The sequence below is a fragment of the Heterocephalus glaber genome, unplaced genomic scaffold (genome assembly GCF_053883595.1).
Source record: "Heterocephalus glaber isolate CG9 unplaced genomic scaffold, H.glaber_assembly_v1.0 deba00001744, whole genome shotgun sequence".
NCBI classification, from domain to species: Eukaryota; Metazoa; Chordata; class Mammalia; order Rodentia; family Bathyergidae; genus Heterocephalus; species Heterocephalus glaber.
The window spans coordinates 1,330,403-1,346,809 of NW_028258450.1; the positions used below are offsets into that span (position 1 = coordinate 1,330,403).

The 16,407-nt window shown below is 53.2% G+C and overlaps 2 protein-coding genes across 5 annotated transcripts; one reads left to right on the forward strand and one right to left on the reverse strand.

Moving 5' to 3' along the window:
• The first annotated feature begins 42 nt into the window (after window positions 1-42).
• On the forward strand, window positions 43-5,579 carry Pinlyp (phospholipase A2 inhibitor and LY6/PLAUR domain containing). 2 transcript variants are annotated; one of them, XM_004873093.3, is made up of 5 exons: window positions 53-1,141; window positions 2,490-2,606; window positions 4,455-4,604; window positions 4,786-4,929; window positions 5,104-5,564. In XM_004873093.3, the coding sequence occupies exons 1-5, from the start codon at window positions 1,069-1,071 to the stop codon at window positions 5,256-5,258; spliced, it is 639 nt and encodes a 212-aa protein (XP_004873150.1). In that variant the 5' UTR covers window positions 53-1,068; the 3' UTR covers window positions 5,259-5,564. The 2 variants fall into 2 exon arrangements, with proteins under 2 accessions (XP_021106499.1, XP_004873150.1); XM_021250840.2 differs by lacking the exon at window positions 4,786-4,929 and having other exon boundaries at window positions 43-1,141; window positions 5,104-5,579.
• Window positions 5,580-7,809: 2,230 nt separating this feature from the next.
• Window positions 7,810-16,381, reverse strand: Irgq (immunity related GTPase Q). Of its 3 annotated transcripts, none has more exons than XM_004873098.4 (3): window positions 16,239-16,381; window positions 15,162-15,693; window positions 7,810-13,379 (listed from the first exon to the last, which is right to left on the reverse strand). In XM_004873098.4, exons 1-3 carry the CDS (start codon window positions 16,369-16,371, stop codon window positions 12,068-12,070), a joined length of 1,977 nt encoding a protein of 658 aa, XP_004873155.3. In that variant the 5' UTR covers window positions 16,372-16,381; the 3' UTR covers window positions 7,810-12,067. The 3 variants fall into 3 exon arrangements, with proteins under 3 accessions (XP_004873155.3, XP_004873157.1, XP_004873156.1); XM_004873100.4 differs by having other exon boundaries at window positions 16,147-16,286; XM_004873099.4 differs by lacking the exon at window positions 16,239-16,381 and adding an exon at window positions 16,003-16,178.
• Between the last annotated feature and the right edge of the window lie 26 nt (window positions 16,382-16,407).

The following is a 16,407-nucleotide window of genomic DNA, read 5'->3' on the forward strand; positions in this document are numbered from 1 at the left end:
GCCAGCCTTCCTGTGATTTTACAATGTTTTCTGGGTGCCTAGCAACGAGATGGCCTTGTGGATTGGAGCCCAGAAGAAATTCGTTGTTCTCATTGGACGATGTAGTCACCGCCCAAACAATCCCGGAAAGAGATATCAGAGTGGATTTTCTCAGGGAGCCTGGATCCTACTAAAACAGGATCTCCGTCTACCTCTTGTGCCTACAAACTTCTCCCCTTCTCCCTAAACACACACGAGAGAAATCTCATCTCTCTCAGCCCTTTGAGGCCGGGGGCGGAGGAAGGTCCATTAATAAAACAAAACGGGGCTGGGGATTTAGCTCAGTGGTTCTGCTGCCTGCCTCGCAAGCGCAAGGTCCCGAGTTTAGTCCACAGTACCAAAAAACCCCCAAAACAAAGCATATTCCCGAACCACATACACACACACAGAGCCTGAAGTGCTTCCAAAATGCCTCAGTTCACCAATATACGACCTTCAGACCCTTGTTTCTTACTACGCCTGCCTCTGGCCACCGACGGGAACCCTTCTATTCGGTCCCCTGGAGACGCAGAGACGCAGCCCTGGATGGGGTTCGGGCTGTAACAGCTTAAACACAGAAGAGGGAGTATGAGTCAAGCATTTGAAGAAGGGAAGGGCGAGAAGGCCACCAGCCCCCGCAGGACGAGTTTGGACATGCTGGGTGCTCCCAAGTAGGACCCCACCCACGCTAGGCGCCTCCTTGGAAAGACAGAGGAGAGGGGATCCCAGTCTTCACAGCCGCTCTACACCTGCAGGGAATCGAGTGGCCCAACCTGGATTGGGGTGGGAATGTCAGAAAACAAGACAGTAACCTTTGGAGCCCTCAAGGAAGAGGGGCCTGCAAGTCTCGACTTTTGGGATCCCGGTGGCAGAGGAGGCTGGGCACAAGATGTTTAGCTTCCTTTTGGATGCTGGTACCCGGAGGCTGCGGAAGACTGCTCTGGATTCTGACCTCAGCTATTTTTCACCCCACGGTGAAGGTGGGTCCAGGCCCGCCCCTCCCCAGCTTTTTATAAGGGCCGAGGCCCCAGGACTCCAGGTTCACATACCATGGAGCTATCCACGAGACAGGACACCTTCCTGCTGCTGGCCTTCACGCTGCTCTGCACCCTTGTGGGGCTTGGTAAGTGTCAAGGGACCTGGGTGGCTTCCTGGAATGTAGGAAGACTGTGAGAGAGCATTCAGCAAGGTCCTAAAGAGGCAAAGGAGGAGTTGAGATTCACAAAGAAGTCAAAGGGTCAGAACGAGAAAGCCTGGGGTCCAGGGGAAGAACTACTTGATTGGATCTATGAGAGAGGGGGGTTGGTGGGTTCTGAATCCTCTGTCTCATAGGCAGGGTCCCAAAATAAAACAGTTCAGTTCTAGGAGATCAGATGAGAGCTTGATTAGAAAAGGAAATCTTTTAAAGTCAATTAATCTTTCAAAGGGTGGAAAGATTTCTTTTCTCTCTAGATTCAGTAGTTCAGGCACCCAGGCCCTTCCTCCGCCTACCTGGAGATGCAAGAGTCCAGGCAGTTTTGCTCTTCCTAGTACTCAGGTGTCCAGGCCTCTAGTTGTCTCCTCTCTCAGGACCAAGAATTCAGCCCCGAACCACACTTTTTCTCCTTGATTTGAGATGCAGACCCCAGCCTCCTGTACCTCTGCCTGAGCTCCTAGTATCAACAAGGCTCGGGCTGGGGATAGCTCAGTGGCACCACACCTGCCTCACAAGCACAAGGTCCTGAGTTCAATATCTGGTACCCCCCCCCAAAAAAACAAGGCTTAAGCCAGGCATGGTAATCCCAGGACTCGGGAGGCTGAGGCAGGAGGATTGCCACACGTTCCAGGTCAGCCCTGGACTATATAGTGACTTCAAGGCCAGCCTAGAATACATGGCAGACCCAGTCTGAGAAAGCCTATGCAGCACCTGCAAGGAGTAAATTTCCTCACCCAACACCCAAGAACCAGCCTGACCTGAAATTTCACAGAACTCCACAGAAACCTTTGCCACGACCTCTCCCTGCCCCTGAGCTGGCTCAGAGGACCCTGGTGCCCAAAGTCCCCAGCCTTGTAATTAGGTGAACAGGCTCCAGGGTAGAGTCACTTCCCACCCCTGGAAGCCACTTTGCTGACATCATCCAGGCTTTCTTGTCAGACTCCAGATAGTTCCTTGGGCAGTAATCAATGCCCCCCCCCCATGAAAAACCAGTGTGACACTGGTTCCTCCTCCCTCAAGAGGCGAAAGTCCCTTTACCCTACCCTTTTTGTTTTTGTTTTGCTATGTATTGTATTTCAGGCTGGCCTTGAACTCACTACATAGCTCAGGCTGGTCTCAAACTGGCGATGATCCTCCGGCTTCAGCCTCCTGAGGGTTGGGATTAGGGGTGTGTGTGCAGCACCACGCCGGGGTCCCCCACCCTTCTGAACTCCAGTGTTGAATTCATGGTCTGAAGACCACAGCAGTAACTCCAGCCTCCTCCTCTGCGCTTCAGGGTGCAGTCTAACCTGCGAAGTGTGTAATGGCCCAGAGAAAACATGCAGCGGGAAAATGAGGCAGTGCGAGGACGGCAAGGACACGTGTGTGATTATCGTGAGCGAGTCCCACGAAAGTAGGAGGGTGTGGCTTCAGGCCCAAGGAGGGGGTGGAAGGCGGGGGGGATGGGGGGATGGGCGGGGGGGATGGGCGGGGGGCGGGGGAAAGTAGGGCGGAGGTTAAGGCTTGAAGACGGGGAGGATGTCCTCACGGTTCTCAGGATAGGTGAAACATGGAAACTCAGCAGGGAAGAGAAAGATAGGGTGTGGAGTGAGGAACAGATGTGGAAGAACAGAAAAATAGTGAGAGGGAAGAATCCAACAGACAAGAGGTAGATGGGTAGAAAAAAGAGGCCGCGCTGGGCTGCGCTGGGATTGGGGAATGTGATCAGGGAAGAGACCTTTCCTGAAGGAACACAGATGATGTTGGGGTAGGAGAAAAGACAAAAGCAAGCACTCCAGACAGGAGAGGGAAGGTAACCCCGAAGTATGGAGCAAATCTTCATAAAGGGAAGTAGAAGGTGGCCCACACTTGTAATCCCAGCACTCTGGGAGGCTGAGGCAAGAGGATCCAAGTTCGAGCCCAGCCTGGACAATTTAGCGACTTAGTGAGACCTTGTCTCAAAATTTAAAAAGGCTATGGATGCCATTCAATGTGAAGGTCCTGAGCACAATCCTGAGTACTGCCAATAATAATAATAATGGCCAGGTGTGATGGTACACGCCTGTAACGCCAGCACTGGGGCAACTGAGGCAGGAGATTACTGCAAGTTTAAGGCCAGCCTGGGTTACATAGTGAGCTCAAGGCCAGCCTGAACTAAATAGGAAGATCCTGTCTCAGATAGATAGATAGATAGATAGATAGATAGATAGATAGATAGATAGATAGATAAGAGAAGATAGATAGCCGTGGGGAGGTCAATGAGTGAAATGGAAGTGTGTGGGGGGACATAATTTAAATGAAAGAGCCTACCTCAGACCTCAGAAAGCATGGGGCAAAAGGGAGCAATGGAGGAGATCTCCGCGCGGGATGGGGCGGGGAGTGTGTGTGTGTGTGTGTGTGTGTGTGTGTGTGTGTGTGTGTGTGTGTATGTGTATGTGTAGGACGTTAACTCACAGCTGAAAGAGACCACGAGCCCCAGAAAAATCCCCTGACCAGGTTGAGGGAGTGACCATGAAGGTCAACTCTGACAGCAGGAAGAAACCATGAGGACATGAGGGGAGTGTGTGAAAGGAAGATGGGATAGAAGACAGTGACACATGGTCAGCAGGTGAAGGAGAGACCTGAAAGGCTTGAAGGCTGGAAGAGTCCTTCGAGGAGAAGTGCCTAGGTGGCGTAAAGAGGGGAAACCTCGGAACTGGGTTGGAAAAGACCACTACATGGGGGGGGATGCGGTGACCGGAAGAGACTACCTCAGAGGAGATAGCCAAGAGGGCCAACAAGACCCCATTGATGGAAGGTCTAGGGACTGGCCATGGAAGAATCCAGGAGAGAGGAATAGAGTGAGGGGGTACAACGTAGGATTTGTTGGAGGAGACTGAAAGGCAAAGTCTTGAAGGCTGGAAGAGACCACTTTTACACGGGAACAGGGGTGGCCATAGGCACCTTGTAAGACTCCAGAGAAGTCTGGTAGGGTGGGGTGGGGTGGAGTGAAGTGGGTAGAAGGGACTGCATCCAGTAGGCACTTGGGTGTTGGCTATGAGAACCACAGGGAGACGACCAAAGGCCCACCAGACTTCATGGTACAGGAAGGAGGGCTACGTAATAAACCACTCAAGAGCAGGCAGATTAGGGAGTATACCGTTAAGGCACTGGAAAAGACCACCTAAAGGAGTTGCAAGGCTGGGGAGGTGCAGACTTAGGAAATACTAAGTTAGCAGTGAGCCAGCACCATCTGCCCTCAGTTCCTACTCCCACTCCACAGAGGGCCCTTATGTGAGCACCGTCAAGACCTGCATGAAGTCCAGAGACTGCCACTCAGGCTATGTGTCCACCACCATGGGACCCAATAACTACATGGTGACGAACACGCATTGTTGCCAGAGGGATGGCTGCAACAGTGGCTCCGTGCCCCGTAAGTGCCAGCTCAGCCCTGCTAAGGCAGCCCCACCCCAAAGGCCTGGCTGGTTCTGAGCCTGTTTCCTTACCTGTAAGAAGCAATGTCCATTAGCAAGCCTGGTGTGCCCCAGGGTCTGGGGGAGGTTGGGATCAGGGCTTAAATCTCCAACCCTCCTTACACTTCACCGCATGCCCAGCTCCCCAGTACAATCGCACTGTGAATGGCCTGTCATGCCCCTCCTGCGTGGTGCCCTTCCGGGATACATGCGTGGCGACCGAGCTAGCCCAGTGTGTTGGCCAGGAAACACACTGCGTCTACTTGGCAGGCAGAGCAAAGGCTGGTGAGTGGTGCCTAGCTCTGAAAGAAAGGACAGGGGTCCCAGGGCTGGAGGCCCAAAGTATTCTGTTCTAGGGGAGGAGTGGGCTCCAGAGAAATGGGGGAGGAGGTGGGAGGGGCGGAGCTCCTGAGTTATGCAGAACAAAGGGCTGACTCCAGCCTGATATCTTCCTCCTAGGAATCATCAGTGCCAAGTTTGCCACTCGGGGCTGTGCCACGAAGAGTGCCTGCCACGCCAAGCCTGGGGCTGAGGTGCCCTCAGCCTCCTACTACTACTTTCTCAACCGGGCCGACTGCCATGAAGCCTCCTTGCCCTATGGCAGGGCTGAGTGAAGGACCAAGGAATATGTGTGGCCTGAGATGCCCATTTGTCCTCAGCCTGCAGCCCACCATGTGCTTATAAATTAAAGTTAACAGAGCAAGCCTGAGTCCTTGTGACACAGTACATCTTGGGGGGATGGCATGCAGGGGGTTCAGGCCTCAGCCTTCTTTCCTAACCCCCTCTTTTCAAGGAAGGGAGGGAAGACCCTGCCTTTTACAGAGGGACACTAGTTGCCAGGCCCTGTGCTAAGGCTTTCCTTGCTACACCTCATTTTACAATAACAACAACTCTATAAAACTGACATTATTATCCCACTTTATGGACTAACAAACTGAGGCGGATCCAGAGTATCACTGGCCTTGGGTCAGCTAGGAAGAATCTGAACCCCGATTTGAACCTCAGTCCATCACACCAGAGTCCTTGATCAGCTCTCCTGATTAACCTCTCCCTCTGTTTGCCTTGGTTTGCATTTCTGCAGAATGTGGATGTCAATACTTACAACCTCATCGGGTTGTGGGAAGAGGTAAATGAAACATGAGAACTACTCAGCCCAGTGCCTGCCGCCCTGAAGAGAACGAATGATGGCTCTGCAGACAAAGTCTGAATAAATAGTAATCATCATAATAGCTACCACTTACCGAGTGGCCATTAGCGGGCAGGTGCTAACCATTGCAGCAGTCAGGGCAGACTAGATTGTGCTACAGTAACAAACAAGTCCCTAATCTCTGGTTGAGAACAACAAAGTTGGATGAGTCATCAAATGCTGCCTCGTAATAAGCCATCTCCAATCTGAGATTTAGGACAAGCAGTCCTGTTTCTAAGGTTTTGTGGGCTGGAAGGGTGGTTCCTTTTCTAGTTGTGTGTTGGCCGGTTTGGCTGGGGGAACTGTGTCCTCCATGTGCTTCCACAGTCTCCTGGATCCGTGGGTCCCTGGCAGATGTTCTCACCACAAATCACAGGAGCATGAAAGTCAAGCATATTTAAGGCCCTTGAGGAGGTTAGGACTCTGACATTCCACTAGGGTGAATCCCACCGCCAAACCAAAATCAGTGGAGCAGGGAGGTATGTACCCCCTCGAGGAAGGGAAAGGAGTGGATACTTGCTGAGTGCTTATTCACAAAACGCTAATGTTTCCTTCACTCTAGTACTCATTTAGCACCATCTGGTCATTAGAGTCATAGAGCAGCCACCAACTTCAACATGACTGATTTCTATGCCAAAGGAGTGAGCCCAGGAGAGTCTCTCATGTGATTATAAAAGCTGTGACCCAGAAATGACTTAACAGTGTCAACTCACTAGATGGAGCCAGGTCACTTGGCCTTACCCAAAGCACATGGAGGCCGGGAAGTACAATTCTGCCCCTGGATCAGAAGGCTGAGATCAAGGCATGCTTCATAAACACCATGACCACCAACCGTGGCTTCTAAGAGGCTCAGAATTGCCGGGCATGGTGGTGTACCCTATAATCCCAGCTTATGGGAGGCTGAGGCAGGAGGACTGCAGCAAGCTGGAGGCCAGCCTCAATTCTGATAGTGAGCTGCTGTCTCAAAAAAAAAAAAAGGCCCAGAACCCTTCATACTGAGCTATATCTCCCTTTTATTTTTACATAGGTCTTAATAATAAGTTGCCTAGGCTGGGCTTGAACTTCCAATCATCCTGCCTCAGCCTCTGAGGGATTACAGGCATGTACCAACACTTCCAGTTATGGGATGTTTCTTGCTTTAGCTCCAGGACAGCTGTGTGATAGGCACTATTGTCCTCATCCTTGTTTTCAAGAGATGGATCTGAGACTCAAGGAAGGAGTTGAAGATTTTAATCTCTGGCTCATGCTGGAGGCAGAAAGAGACCCCCACATCACAGACAGGCAAGAAATCACTATCAGTGATTTTCACTTTATTAAACTTAGTCCGGAGGAATTGCCTTTTATTTAGTGCATGATTCTGTGTCGGCAGCTTGGTTTGGGACCAGCTGGGTGCTGCTTCTGCTGTTTCAGCTGCTAGCTGGGCAGCTGTTTCAGAGGGTTGGTGGGCTGTGGCTTGGGGTACCAAGGGTAACTGGGCTACGTGTCCCTTTATCACTGAGCAAGTTAGCCTGGGCTTCTCAATGTGGCAGTGGTCCCAAGGACAGCCAAAGAGGAAGTCCCAATGGACAAGCACTTCCAAGCCTCTGTTTACATCATGTCTTCTGTTGTCCCAGTGGCCAAAGTCTAGAGTGAGAATGAGGAGGACGATCCAAGGGCCTCGCTGCAGAGATGCAAAACAAACCGGGCCATTCATGGTTCACACTGGTTCCAGATGTAAGGTGCTTGACCATAACAAATCCTCAAGTTGCTAACAGTGACCAAGCCCACGCCTCCCCAGTCCCAGGATGGCAAAACTCAGATACAACGGATAGTCTCCTGATCCTAGCCCAAGGAATTCCTTCCTGGCAGATTCCCCACCAGCCCTCCTCTTCCAGGATCAAGAGTCACCACCCTCAGCCCCAAGAGTCCAGGCTGTCAGCTCAGCCAAAAATCCCAAGCATCCTTTCTTCCCTTCAAACCCCAAACAATACACAACAAGATTTCTATTCATTTTTATTTATTCTTCAAAAAAAACACCATAGGCTATCCAAACCTTGGTTTGTCCTTCTTTGTTCTCCATTATTACAGACACAAGTCCCTCCATCATTACCCAGAAATGTACAAAATTCTGCTATGGTGATAAGCGTGCTTCACTCACATTTTTGGGTCTGTTCTGTGTCTGGTAACGGGACACCAGGAGTCACACATTTCCTGGGATTCTTGCCCTGAGCCGTCACATGGACACACCCTGATGGCAGCCAGTCATCTGTCCACAAGGGAGTTTGAGTTTTTTTCTGCTTTGATGCTCCCAGAGACAGATGCCTCCCTCACAACTTTATGATTCCACAAAACCTAAAGTTGAATTCCATCAAAAGTCATCATGTAAAATACAACCACCCCAGAGAGTAGTTGTGAAACCCAATGGTGCCAATATACAACTATATAAATACAACTAGCACTCCTCAATGGGCACAGACATGTACACACAAACAAAATTGTCTTGCTTCCACTGATATGATCTGATTGGCCTGATTTCTGAGGCAGGAGGGCAGAGGGAAATACAGCAGCAACGCATACAGCAGAGGTCAGGCAGGACCAAATTGGTGTGGCAGAGTGGCAGAAAAAGAGGGCAGTGTGAGTAAAGGCATGGGGTCAACAGAAGATGCCCAGACCAGAGTCATCCCAGTGCTGGCCAAGGCTGAGGGTGTGGGCAGGGGCAACAAGACTAATGTTTGAGCGCTCAGTGGGGCTGACTTCCCAGGAGGGCTATAGTCTGTCCTTAGTGTGTGCATGTATGTGAGATTGCACACACAGTGGATTCTCACAGTGCGTGAGGTAGATGCCATTCACTGCCCAAGATCATCTCCAAAGTCAGTAGGACTGCCTGACTCTAGAGCTATGCTAATAGGGTTTCTTCTCATTAGAGAAATGTTCTAAGTCTGGACTGCTCAATACTTGTGGCTACAGAGTAGTACTTGAAATGTGGCCAGTGCAACTGAGAAGCTGAATTTTGTTTTGCTTTTAATTCACATCTCCATGACTGATAAACTAGTCAATATCACTGGGACAACTTTGGTAAGTGAATCTACTTCTCTTATTATAAATTGTATGAAAAGTAAATACAAGTCCAGCACTTCCAGTGACAATTTAGTCTCTGAATTGAGATGTGCTGTAAGGGGGTAAAGTACCTATCAAATTTTGAAAACTTAGCACAAAAGAATGTAAAAGATCTCAATTATCTTTAAAATACTGATTATATGTTGAAATGATAATATTGGGGGGATCCTGGGTTAAATGACATATTACAGTGAGTTTCAGCTGTTTACTCTTTTGCTATGGCTACCAGGACGTTTAAAGTGACATGTTTCTGTTGGACAGCTGCTTTCTCATGCTTAACTAAGGGCCCCGGCGCCACACAGTGGGCACAGTGGGGGAAACAAGGAGGGATGCTGGATGCTGCTGGTGCAAGTGAATCCCCTTCCTCTAGGGCTGCACGAGCTCAGCAGCCATTCAGTACAGCGTCAAATGCTTTCCCCATCATGGCCATCTCGACTTTGAGGGGACAAACTGTGCTGGAGGTGAAAGTTCAAACTGCAGATGGGGGTACCACTCCCCAACTATCTGCCCCTAGGACCAGGAACCTTGCCCTCAGCTGTCAAGGAAAATAGGATCTCGGAAGTGTTAGGTATTCCAAAGCCCCCACAGAACCAGCTCCCTCCCCTTTCTCCCAGTCCTCCTCCCTAAAGGCCAACAGGAACTTTCTACACAACTAAGGCTTGACCCCTCCTAGTTAATGACCTCCTACCCAGTTAGGGGCTTTTCTGCCCCTCTGGTTTCCTGACCAAATGTTCCCTTAAGATAGGGACCTCCTAGAGCTTGTCACTCCGTCCCCCGCGCCCCCCCCCCCCCCGCAAGACAGAGACTTCCAGGAGCTTGTCTCTTCATCCCACCAGATACTCCCATGAGATAGAGACTTCCTGGGGCCTGTTTCTCAGTCCCCAGCCAGAATTTGTTGCTATATGCCCTAACTGGAGTCACCCACCCCCATCAAAGGACTACGTGCTCTCCCACATGCAAAAACCCTATATAAGCCTCCAGCTCAGCCCATGAGACTGCTGGTCTCCATTTTGTGAGTCAGTCCCGGCAGGCTGCAGACTGCCACCCCAATAAAGCTGGCTTGAACATATGTGTGCCCCTTCCTTTTGGCGACCCTTTCAGGAAGTATTTATGGTTCTGGTCCAGCCCTTTCATTCGGGAGATGGGAAAATAAAGCACCGGCCCATGTGACACAGAATGACAGTGATAAAACCACACTTGGATCCTAAGTGCCCTGACCTCAAACGGGAATGTTCTCTTCCATTAAATGCTCAGTTCTCCTGCTCTTGTTCCTTTTTCCTTTCTATGGCAAGAGGGCAACAATCTAAATACCAGCCTTAGTTCTGCCACTGATCAATGAATGAAAATAACACTCATTTACTAAGCACCTCCGGGGTGTCAGGCACTGTTCTGTGCTGGTTCTGCACCAGGGAACATGACAGGCAAAGGAACAACAGCCAATAAATGGGCAAATAAATAAATAAGATCATTTTTATAGTAATATTTTCTTTAAAAGAATCAACTGGCCAGGATCAGAAATGGGGGTGTACAAGCTACTTCAGTTAGAGTGAACGCGGAGGACCTCTCTGAGAGAACATTTGAGTGGAGACCTTACGAATAAGGAGCCAATCATGGGAAGATAGGGGGGCACCACACTTCAGGAAAAAAACAGCAAGTGCAAGGGTCCTGAGGCAGGACCCACTGTGGCCTATTCAAACATGAAAAAGATCTCTCAGCCTGGTTGGGGCTGGGATGGGGCAGAGACTGAGAAGAGGCAGGGACCAGACCACACGGAGCCTTGCTTTGTGCTGTTGCACCTCTGGCCTGCTCTCTCTAGGCTTGCTCTCATCTATTGGTTCCCTTTTTCCTGTTTTGACAAGGAAAAATCCTGTAACTTGCAGGCACTGTGGTTTCTGCCTTTGCCTCACTCCTGCCTGGCAAGTTCACGTTTGTTCCCACAGTCTGCAATGCCTGCCCAGCCATTCTGGGGGAACCCTGCCCGAAGACACATCCTTTGCGTACACCAGACCACAGCCTCTCCGGGAGGCCACACCAAGATGTCTGGACTAGCACAGCAGGACAGCCCAGCTGCTTCTCCCAAAAGGCAGGTGCACAAAACACAAGGCAAAATAGGTTAAACTTATTATAATGACAGAAGAAACCAAAGACAAAACAAAAACAAAAGCACACCCTAAAGGTGGGAAACACACCCAAGATCCTCTCCATTACTCGGCACCTATAAGATGGGAGTAGTCACACCCCTTCCCATAGTCTTCCCCTTCACGGAAAGAGAGGCAACTGCCCTCTGAGGATGTACAGGATAAAGTATGAGAACCTGTGGGAGATGTCTCTGAAGTGCAAGTTCTTACTCTTCCACATGCAGGTCTCCCTCCTGGTCTCCAGCCACCTTCAGGGCCCACCAAGTTCAGGCCTCTAGCCCTCTCGCCATTTCTGTTACGATCATTCTCCTTACACCAGATCCCCAGACAAGTATCAGACATCCTCACTTCCCAAGAGACCCAGTGGTCCATGGCTCTCCCATCTGCCCTTTGTTCCCTCCTCCAGATGTAGACTTCCCACCACCCAAGGATTAGCAACCAAGGTTCACAGTCCTCTGAAACCCGAGTCAACCCCCCACCCAATGAAGATTCAAAGTTCACTGGCCCCCGGTTTCCTGGGGGAAAGGCCCATCTTAGGCCATTTCCTTTTCAGATCAGGAAGTGCAAGGATTCTAGCTCCCTGGAGCACCCAGACTCGCATAGTGCAGTCCAGGAGCCCAGCTGTGGACCTCCTCAGGAATTAAGGCTTCTAACCCGTCTACCCTGGACGACTAGACGTCCAGTAACTGCAGCTGGAGACAGGGATGTACTCCCTTCCGGGAGTCCGGGCCCCCTACTAGCCCCAGGAGAGTCTGGACAGTATACTCGCCGGTCCACAGAAAAATCAGGAATCCCGTCCCCCACATTCTGCTCACCTTCAGGACTCCACATACCCCAACCAGAAGTTGGAGCCTGTACCCCCAAGTGCAAAGATTCCCAGTAGCAGATCCCCCCAACCCTTGTGTCAGGCTCAGACTTTCAAGCCCCCATCCCTCTAACTAGGACTTGGGGTTCTCAGCCCTCAGTGGAGCAGGAAGCCCAGGCCCCCATCCTACCCCACCCATCACGGTGCTGCCTCACCGGGTGCCAGCACGGCCTCGGCGTCTGCCCGCATCTCATCCAGAGCCTGCAGCAGGACGCCATGTGCGGCGCGGTATCCCAGACCGCCTGTCGCCGCCGCGCCACCCGCAGGCCACAGGAAAGAGAGGGCGCCCAGGGCGGCGCCACCAGCCGTGCCCTCGCCCGCCCAGGCGCCCAGTCTCGCTTCCACCTCTGCGCGTGTCACTGGGCCCGGGAAGTGCGCACGCGCAGCCAGCTCCCCAGGAGCCAAGCCCAGGGCGCGCTCCCGTCGCGCCAGCACTGCGGGTTCAAGGCCCAGCGCCCGCCGCCACTCCGCCAGCTGGCCGCGGAGAAGCGCCACGTCGCATGCCCAACCCAGCCCGGGTACGGGGGCCGCCGCTGCTGCCAAGCTGGCCAGCAAGGCCGGCCTCCACGCCCCCGCCCGCAGTGCCGCTGCCTTCTTTCGGGCTGCGCTGGGCGAGGCGGGTGGCAACGCCAACAGCAGCGCCCCAGCCTGGGCAGAAGGCAGCGCACGCTGCAGCCACTCGCATAGGCCCGGGAGCCCACCGGGGCACAAGGGGAACACTGGCGGCAGCGCCTCCTCCAGCACCTCCCACGTCTCGTCCTCCGGGCTCAGAGGGGCCGCGCGTCCTGACTTCCCGCTGCCCTGGGTGTTGGCGCCGTCCACCTGCAGCAAACTCTGGCTGCCCGCTTTCTGCGATCCGGCGCCACGTCTCTCCTCCTCGCTGAGCATTTTTCCCAGTGTCCCTTCTTCGCCTGTGTTCCCCAAGCTCTGGCCTCTGGGATTCTCCACCTTTTCCTCTTCCTCCAGAAACTCGGGATCCTTGCCCTTACAGTCTGTTCGCACGCAGACAAGAGGAACGTCTGGTGACACCAAGGCGCGGACCTGGGCCCAGTCCTTTTCCGTGGGGGGACCGGGGGTGACCAGGATGAGGGCGTCATAGTGGGTCGGGTGTGGGGTGGCGCCAGAGGACGTGCCGGGGGAGCCCAAAGGCACAGCCCAGAGCACCACATTGGGGCATTCCGGGGCCGGCCACGGGGTGGGCCCGGTGGGCATGGAGGCAGGTATGGCCCCTGGGTCACCAGGATCCAACCCCAGCAGCGTGTCCAGCACGAGGCTGACATCAGTTGTGCCCGCCACTGCTAGGTCCAGCCGTGCACTGCCCAGGCGCTCCAGGCCTGCACGCACCCACGACAACGCAGCCTCCAGGCCACCGGTCTCAAAGGCCTCACGCACAGCCTCCAGTTCTGCGGCACCCAGGACCTCGAAACCATCCTGAGCAGGAGGCAGGAGCCTGCGGGGACAGGGAGAGACAGATCAAGGGTGGAAGATCAGAAAACATGGGAAAGCTGGGCTAGAGTAACCAGGGCTGGGCCAGGCTGACCTCGAAGAGCCTTCTCTTGGTTTTAATTCAGGATCTCACCATGTTCCAGGGTGGCTTTGAGCTGATATGCAGTCCATGTGACTGCTTTCGATTCTCCTGCCTCAGCTCCCAGGGTGATAGGATTACAGGTGTGTGCCACCACATCTGGCTTCAGAGCTTTCTGAATAATCTCAGGGTGAGGTAGGAGGAGGAAAGGGGCCAGACTGACAGCTAAACATACAGAAACCTCGTGGTGGTGGTGGAGCTAATGAAGATAAGGAAGAGGCTTAGGACAGTAATCAGGCCTTGATGACCAGGTGGGTTGACTTGAGGTCAGATTTCCACCAGAGGCAAAGATGAGGAGCACTCCAGTAGACTTCGGGATACAATTCCTGGGAGGACAGACCTCACAAAAAGAGAGGCTTAGAGCAAGGCCAGAATGTCAGATGTGTTATGGCCTAAATGAATGCTGAGCGCACCTTGAGGAGGTCCCTAAGGGCGTTCTTCCCTAAGGCTAGCCCTCAGGAAGGCCTATGAGGGGAGAAGTCTCGTCTACTAGTTTTTACCAAGGAGGTGTGGCTAAGGGATCAAGGGGCAGGTGAAGCTGTAAGGGAGGCTAACCCTCTCTGAACCTCATTTTGATGTCCATAAAATGAAGCAGCTAAAAAAATAAAGTGAGGCACGTGGCAGTCTGGTGGTACAAACCTGCAATCTCGGCACTGGGGAGGCCGAGGCAGGAGGTTCGCCATGAGTTGGAGGCCAGCATGGGCTATATAGTGAGACCCTGTTTTAAAAACTTTAAACTGGGCGTGGTGGTGCACACCTTTAATCTCAGCACTTGGGATTCTGAGGCAGGAGGACTACTATAAACTCGAGGCCAGCCTGATCTACACAGTGAGTTTAAGGACAGCCTGAACTACAAGCAAGACCCTGTTTCAACAAACAAAAACAAAAACTTCAAAAAGGCAACAGACAGTTATGGGTTGGAGGATTTAGGAGGTAGCTAGCAAGTGGGCAAGGAAGTGAAAGGAGAATGGAGAAAAGAAGTGGGGGAGGACATCCAGAAATAGTTACACAGGGCGGGGATTTAGCGGACTTCTGCTGCTGCAAGTGTTGCAAGCGCAAGGTCCTGAATTTGATCCCCGGTACCAAAAACAAAAAACCAGAAATAGTCGAGCTCACTGAGGGTTTGTCTTTAGGGCAACTGGGGTTGAAAACCAAGCTGAGGGTGAGGACCAGAGGGAAGTCTCCAGGAGCTTCATGTGAAATCTTTTCTGGGGTCACAGACATTCCTGAAGAGACTGGATAGAGTCCTCCACAATTTCCCTGTGGGCAGTATTTGCAGGATAGGTCCAGGCCTCTCCCTAGAATTCTTGGTAGGGAGCCACACTTGTGACCTCAAAAGGCTCTCAAGAGGTAAGAGCTTTCTGGACAGGTCAGGATTTGCAAATGACCCTTAACTGGGGTGGAGCCTAAACAGGCAATGGTCAAATACAGAGCTCTGGCTTGGGGTGGAGCCTCTCTGACCTCAAAATCTGCTCCAACAGGCTATCTAGGCAAAGGACCAGGGAGGGCTTCAGCAGATAGCTAGTAAAGTTGTGACTCAAGCTCCATGAAGGCAGCGTCTTGTGCACGTCAAAAAACCTTTTAGTGGATGGGGTCTAGGTTACAGGGACCAGGCCTCCCCACCCAGCCTGGAACCCGGTGGCTCACCTCCGCAGCGCCTCCGCCTGGCTCCGCAGCGCCGCCCTGAGGCGCTCTAGCTCCTCACAGTCGTCACTGTGGCTGCAGTCCTTCGGCAGCACGAAGAGAGCCGCGGCTCCCAACCCTGAGCTGTCCAGCAGCGCCGCAGTCCGATCGCGGGCTTGAGCCTCCTGCTGTGAATCCCCGGGAATGAGGTTCCGCACAGCCAGCAGCGGGGTCCCTCGGGCCAAGGCGGCCCGAGCCGCCTCTCCCAGCTCTGGGGAAAAGGGCTCCTCATTCCCCTCGGGCCCGGGCAGCACCAGTACCAGCACGTTGGCCTCTGCGGCCCAGGGCCCAGGCGCTGCGGGTGGGCAGCTCAACTCGCCGAGGAAGAGGCCGGGGCCCGCCGCTCTCAGGCTGGGGATCCCGGAGTCCAGTCGTCCCTCGGGGATCTCTACCGTCTCCACATCCTTGTCACACAGCGCTGCTATGAGCGCGGACTTTCCTGAGCCCGGAGGCCCCAGGAACAAGGCTGTCACGTCACCCGGCGGCGGAGGCATTGCTGGAAATAAGGAGTGGGGAAGACACGAGTCAGAGAGCACCTAGCCGTTTTCTTCCCTAGCCGCCCCACTCTGGACCAAGGCTTCAGTTCTCCATCCTGTCTCCTACTTCCATTCTCGGTTGTCACCCTGCAGGACCTAGAAATCCTGTACCCAGGGCCCATTCCCTGGAAACCGGGGCGCCTGTCCATCCTTTTTCTGGATGCAAGCGTTTCGCTTTCCGCTTCAAAAACTCAAAAATCCGGCCTCCAATCTTTCATCCCTTGGGGACATGGGGATGGCTCTCCCCTCCCCCCTTCCAAGTCACCAACCGAGCAGAGAGGACACCCTGGGAGCGCAGCTGGTGACGGCCGGTCAGGCAGAGGAGCCCCGCCCTTAGCGCCCGGCGGACGGAGGCCGAAAGCACCAGAGCGACGGAATTCAGACTCTTCGGGACGCGTTCGGGTGGTTCTAACCTGACGTCACTCCCTCAACGAGGGGGTGTGTCTTGGAGCGCGACTTGGGAGACCCAGAATCTTGCGCTGTGCAACAATCCCAAAGCACTCACGTTTTTCAGCCGGGGCGGCCTCAGGCCTAGAACAATGAGGGGGCCAAGGCGCCTGCGCATCGGGAGCCCCCCTCCCCGCCGCGACGCTGTAGGTTGAGGTTTGTACGGCAGGAGGGTTCTCAAACGTCATCATAATGCACCGCAGAGCAGAGAGGGACCCTCATCATTA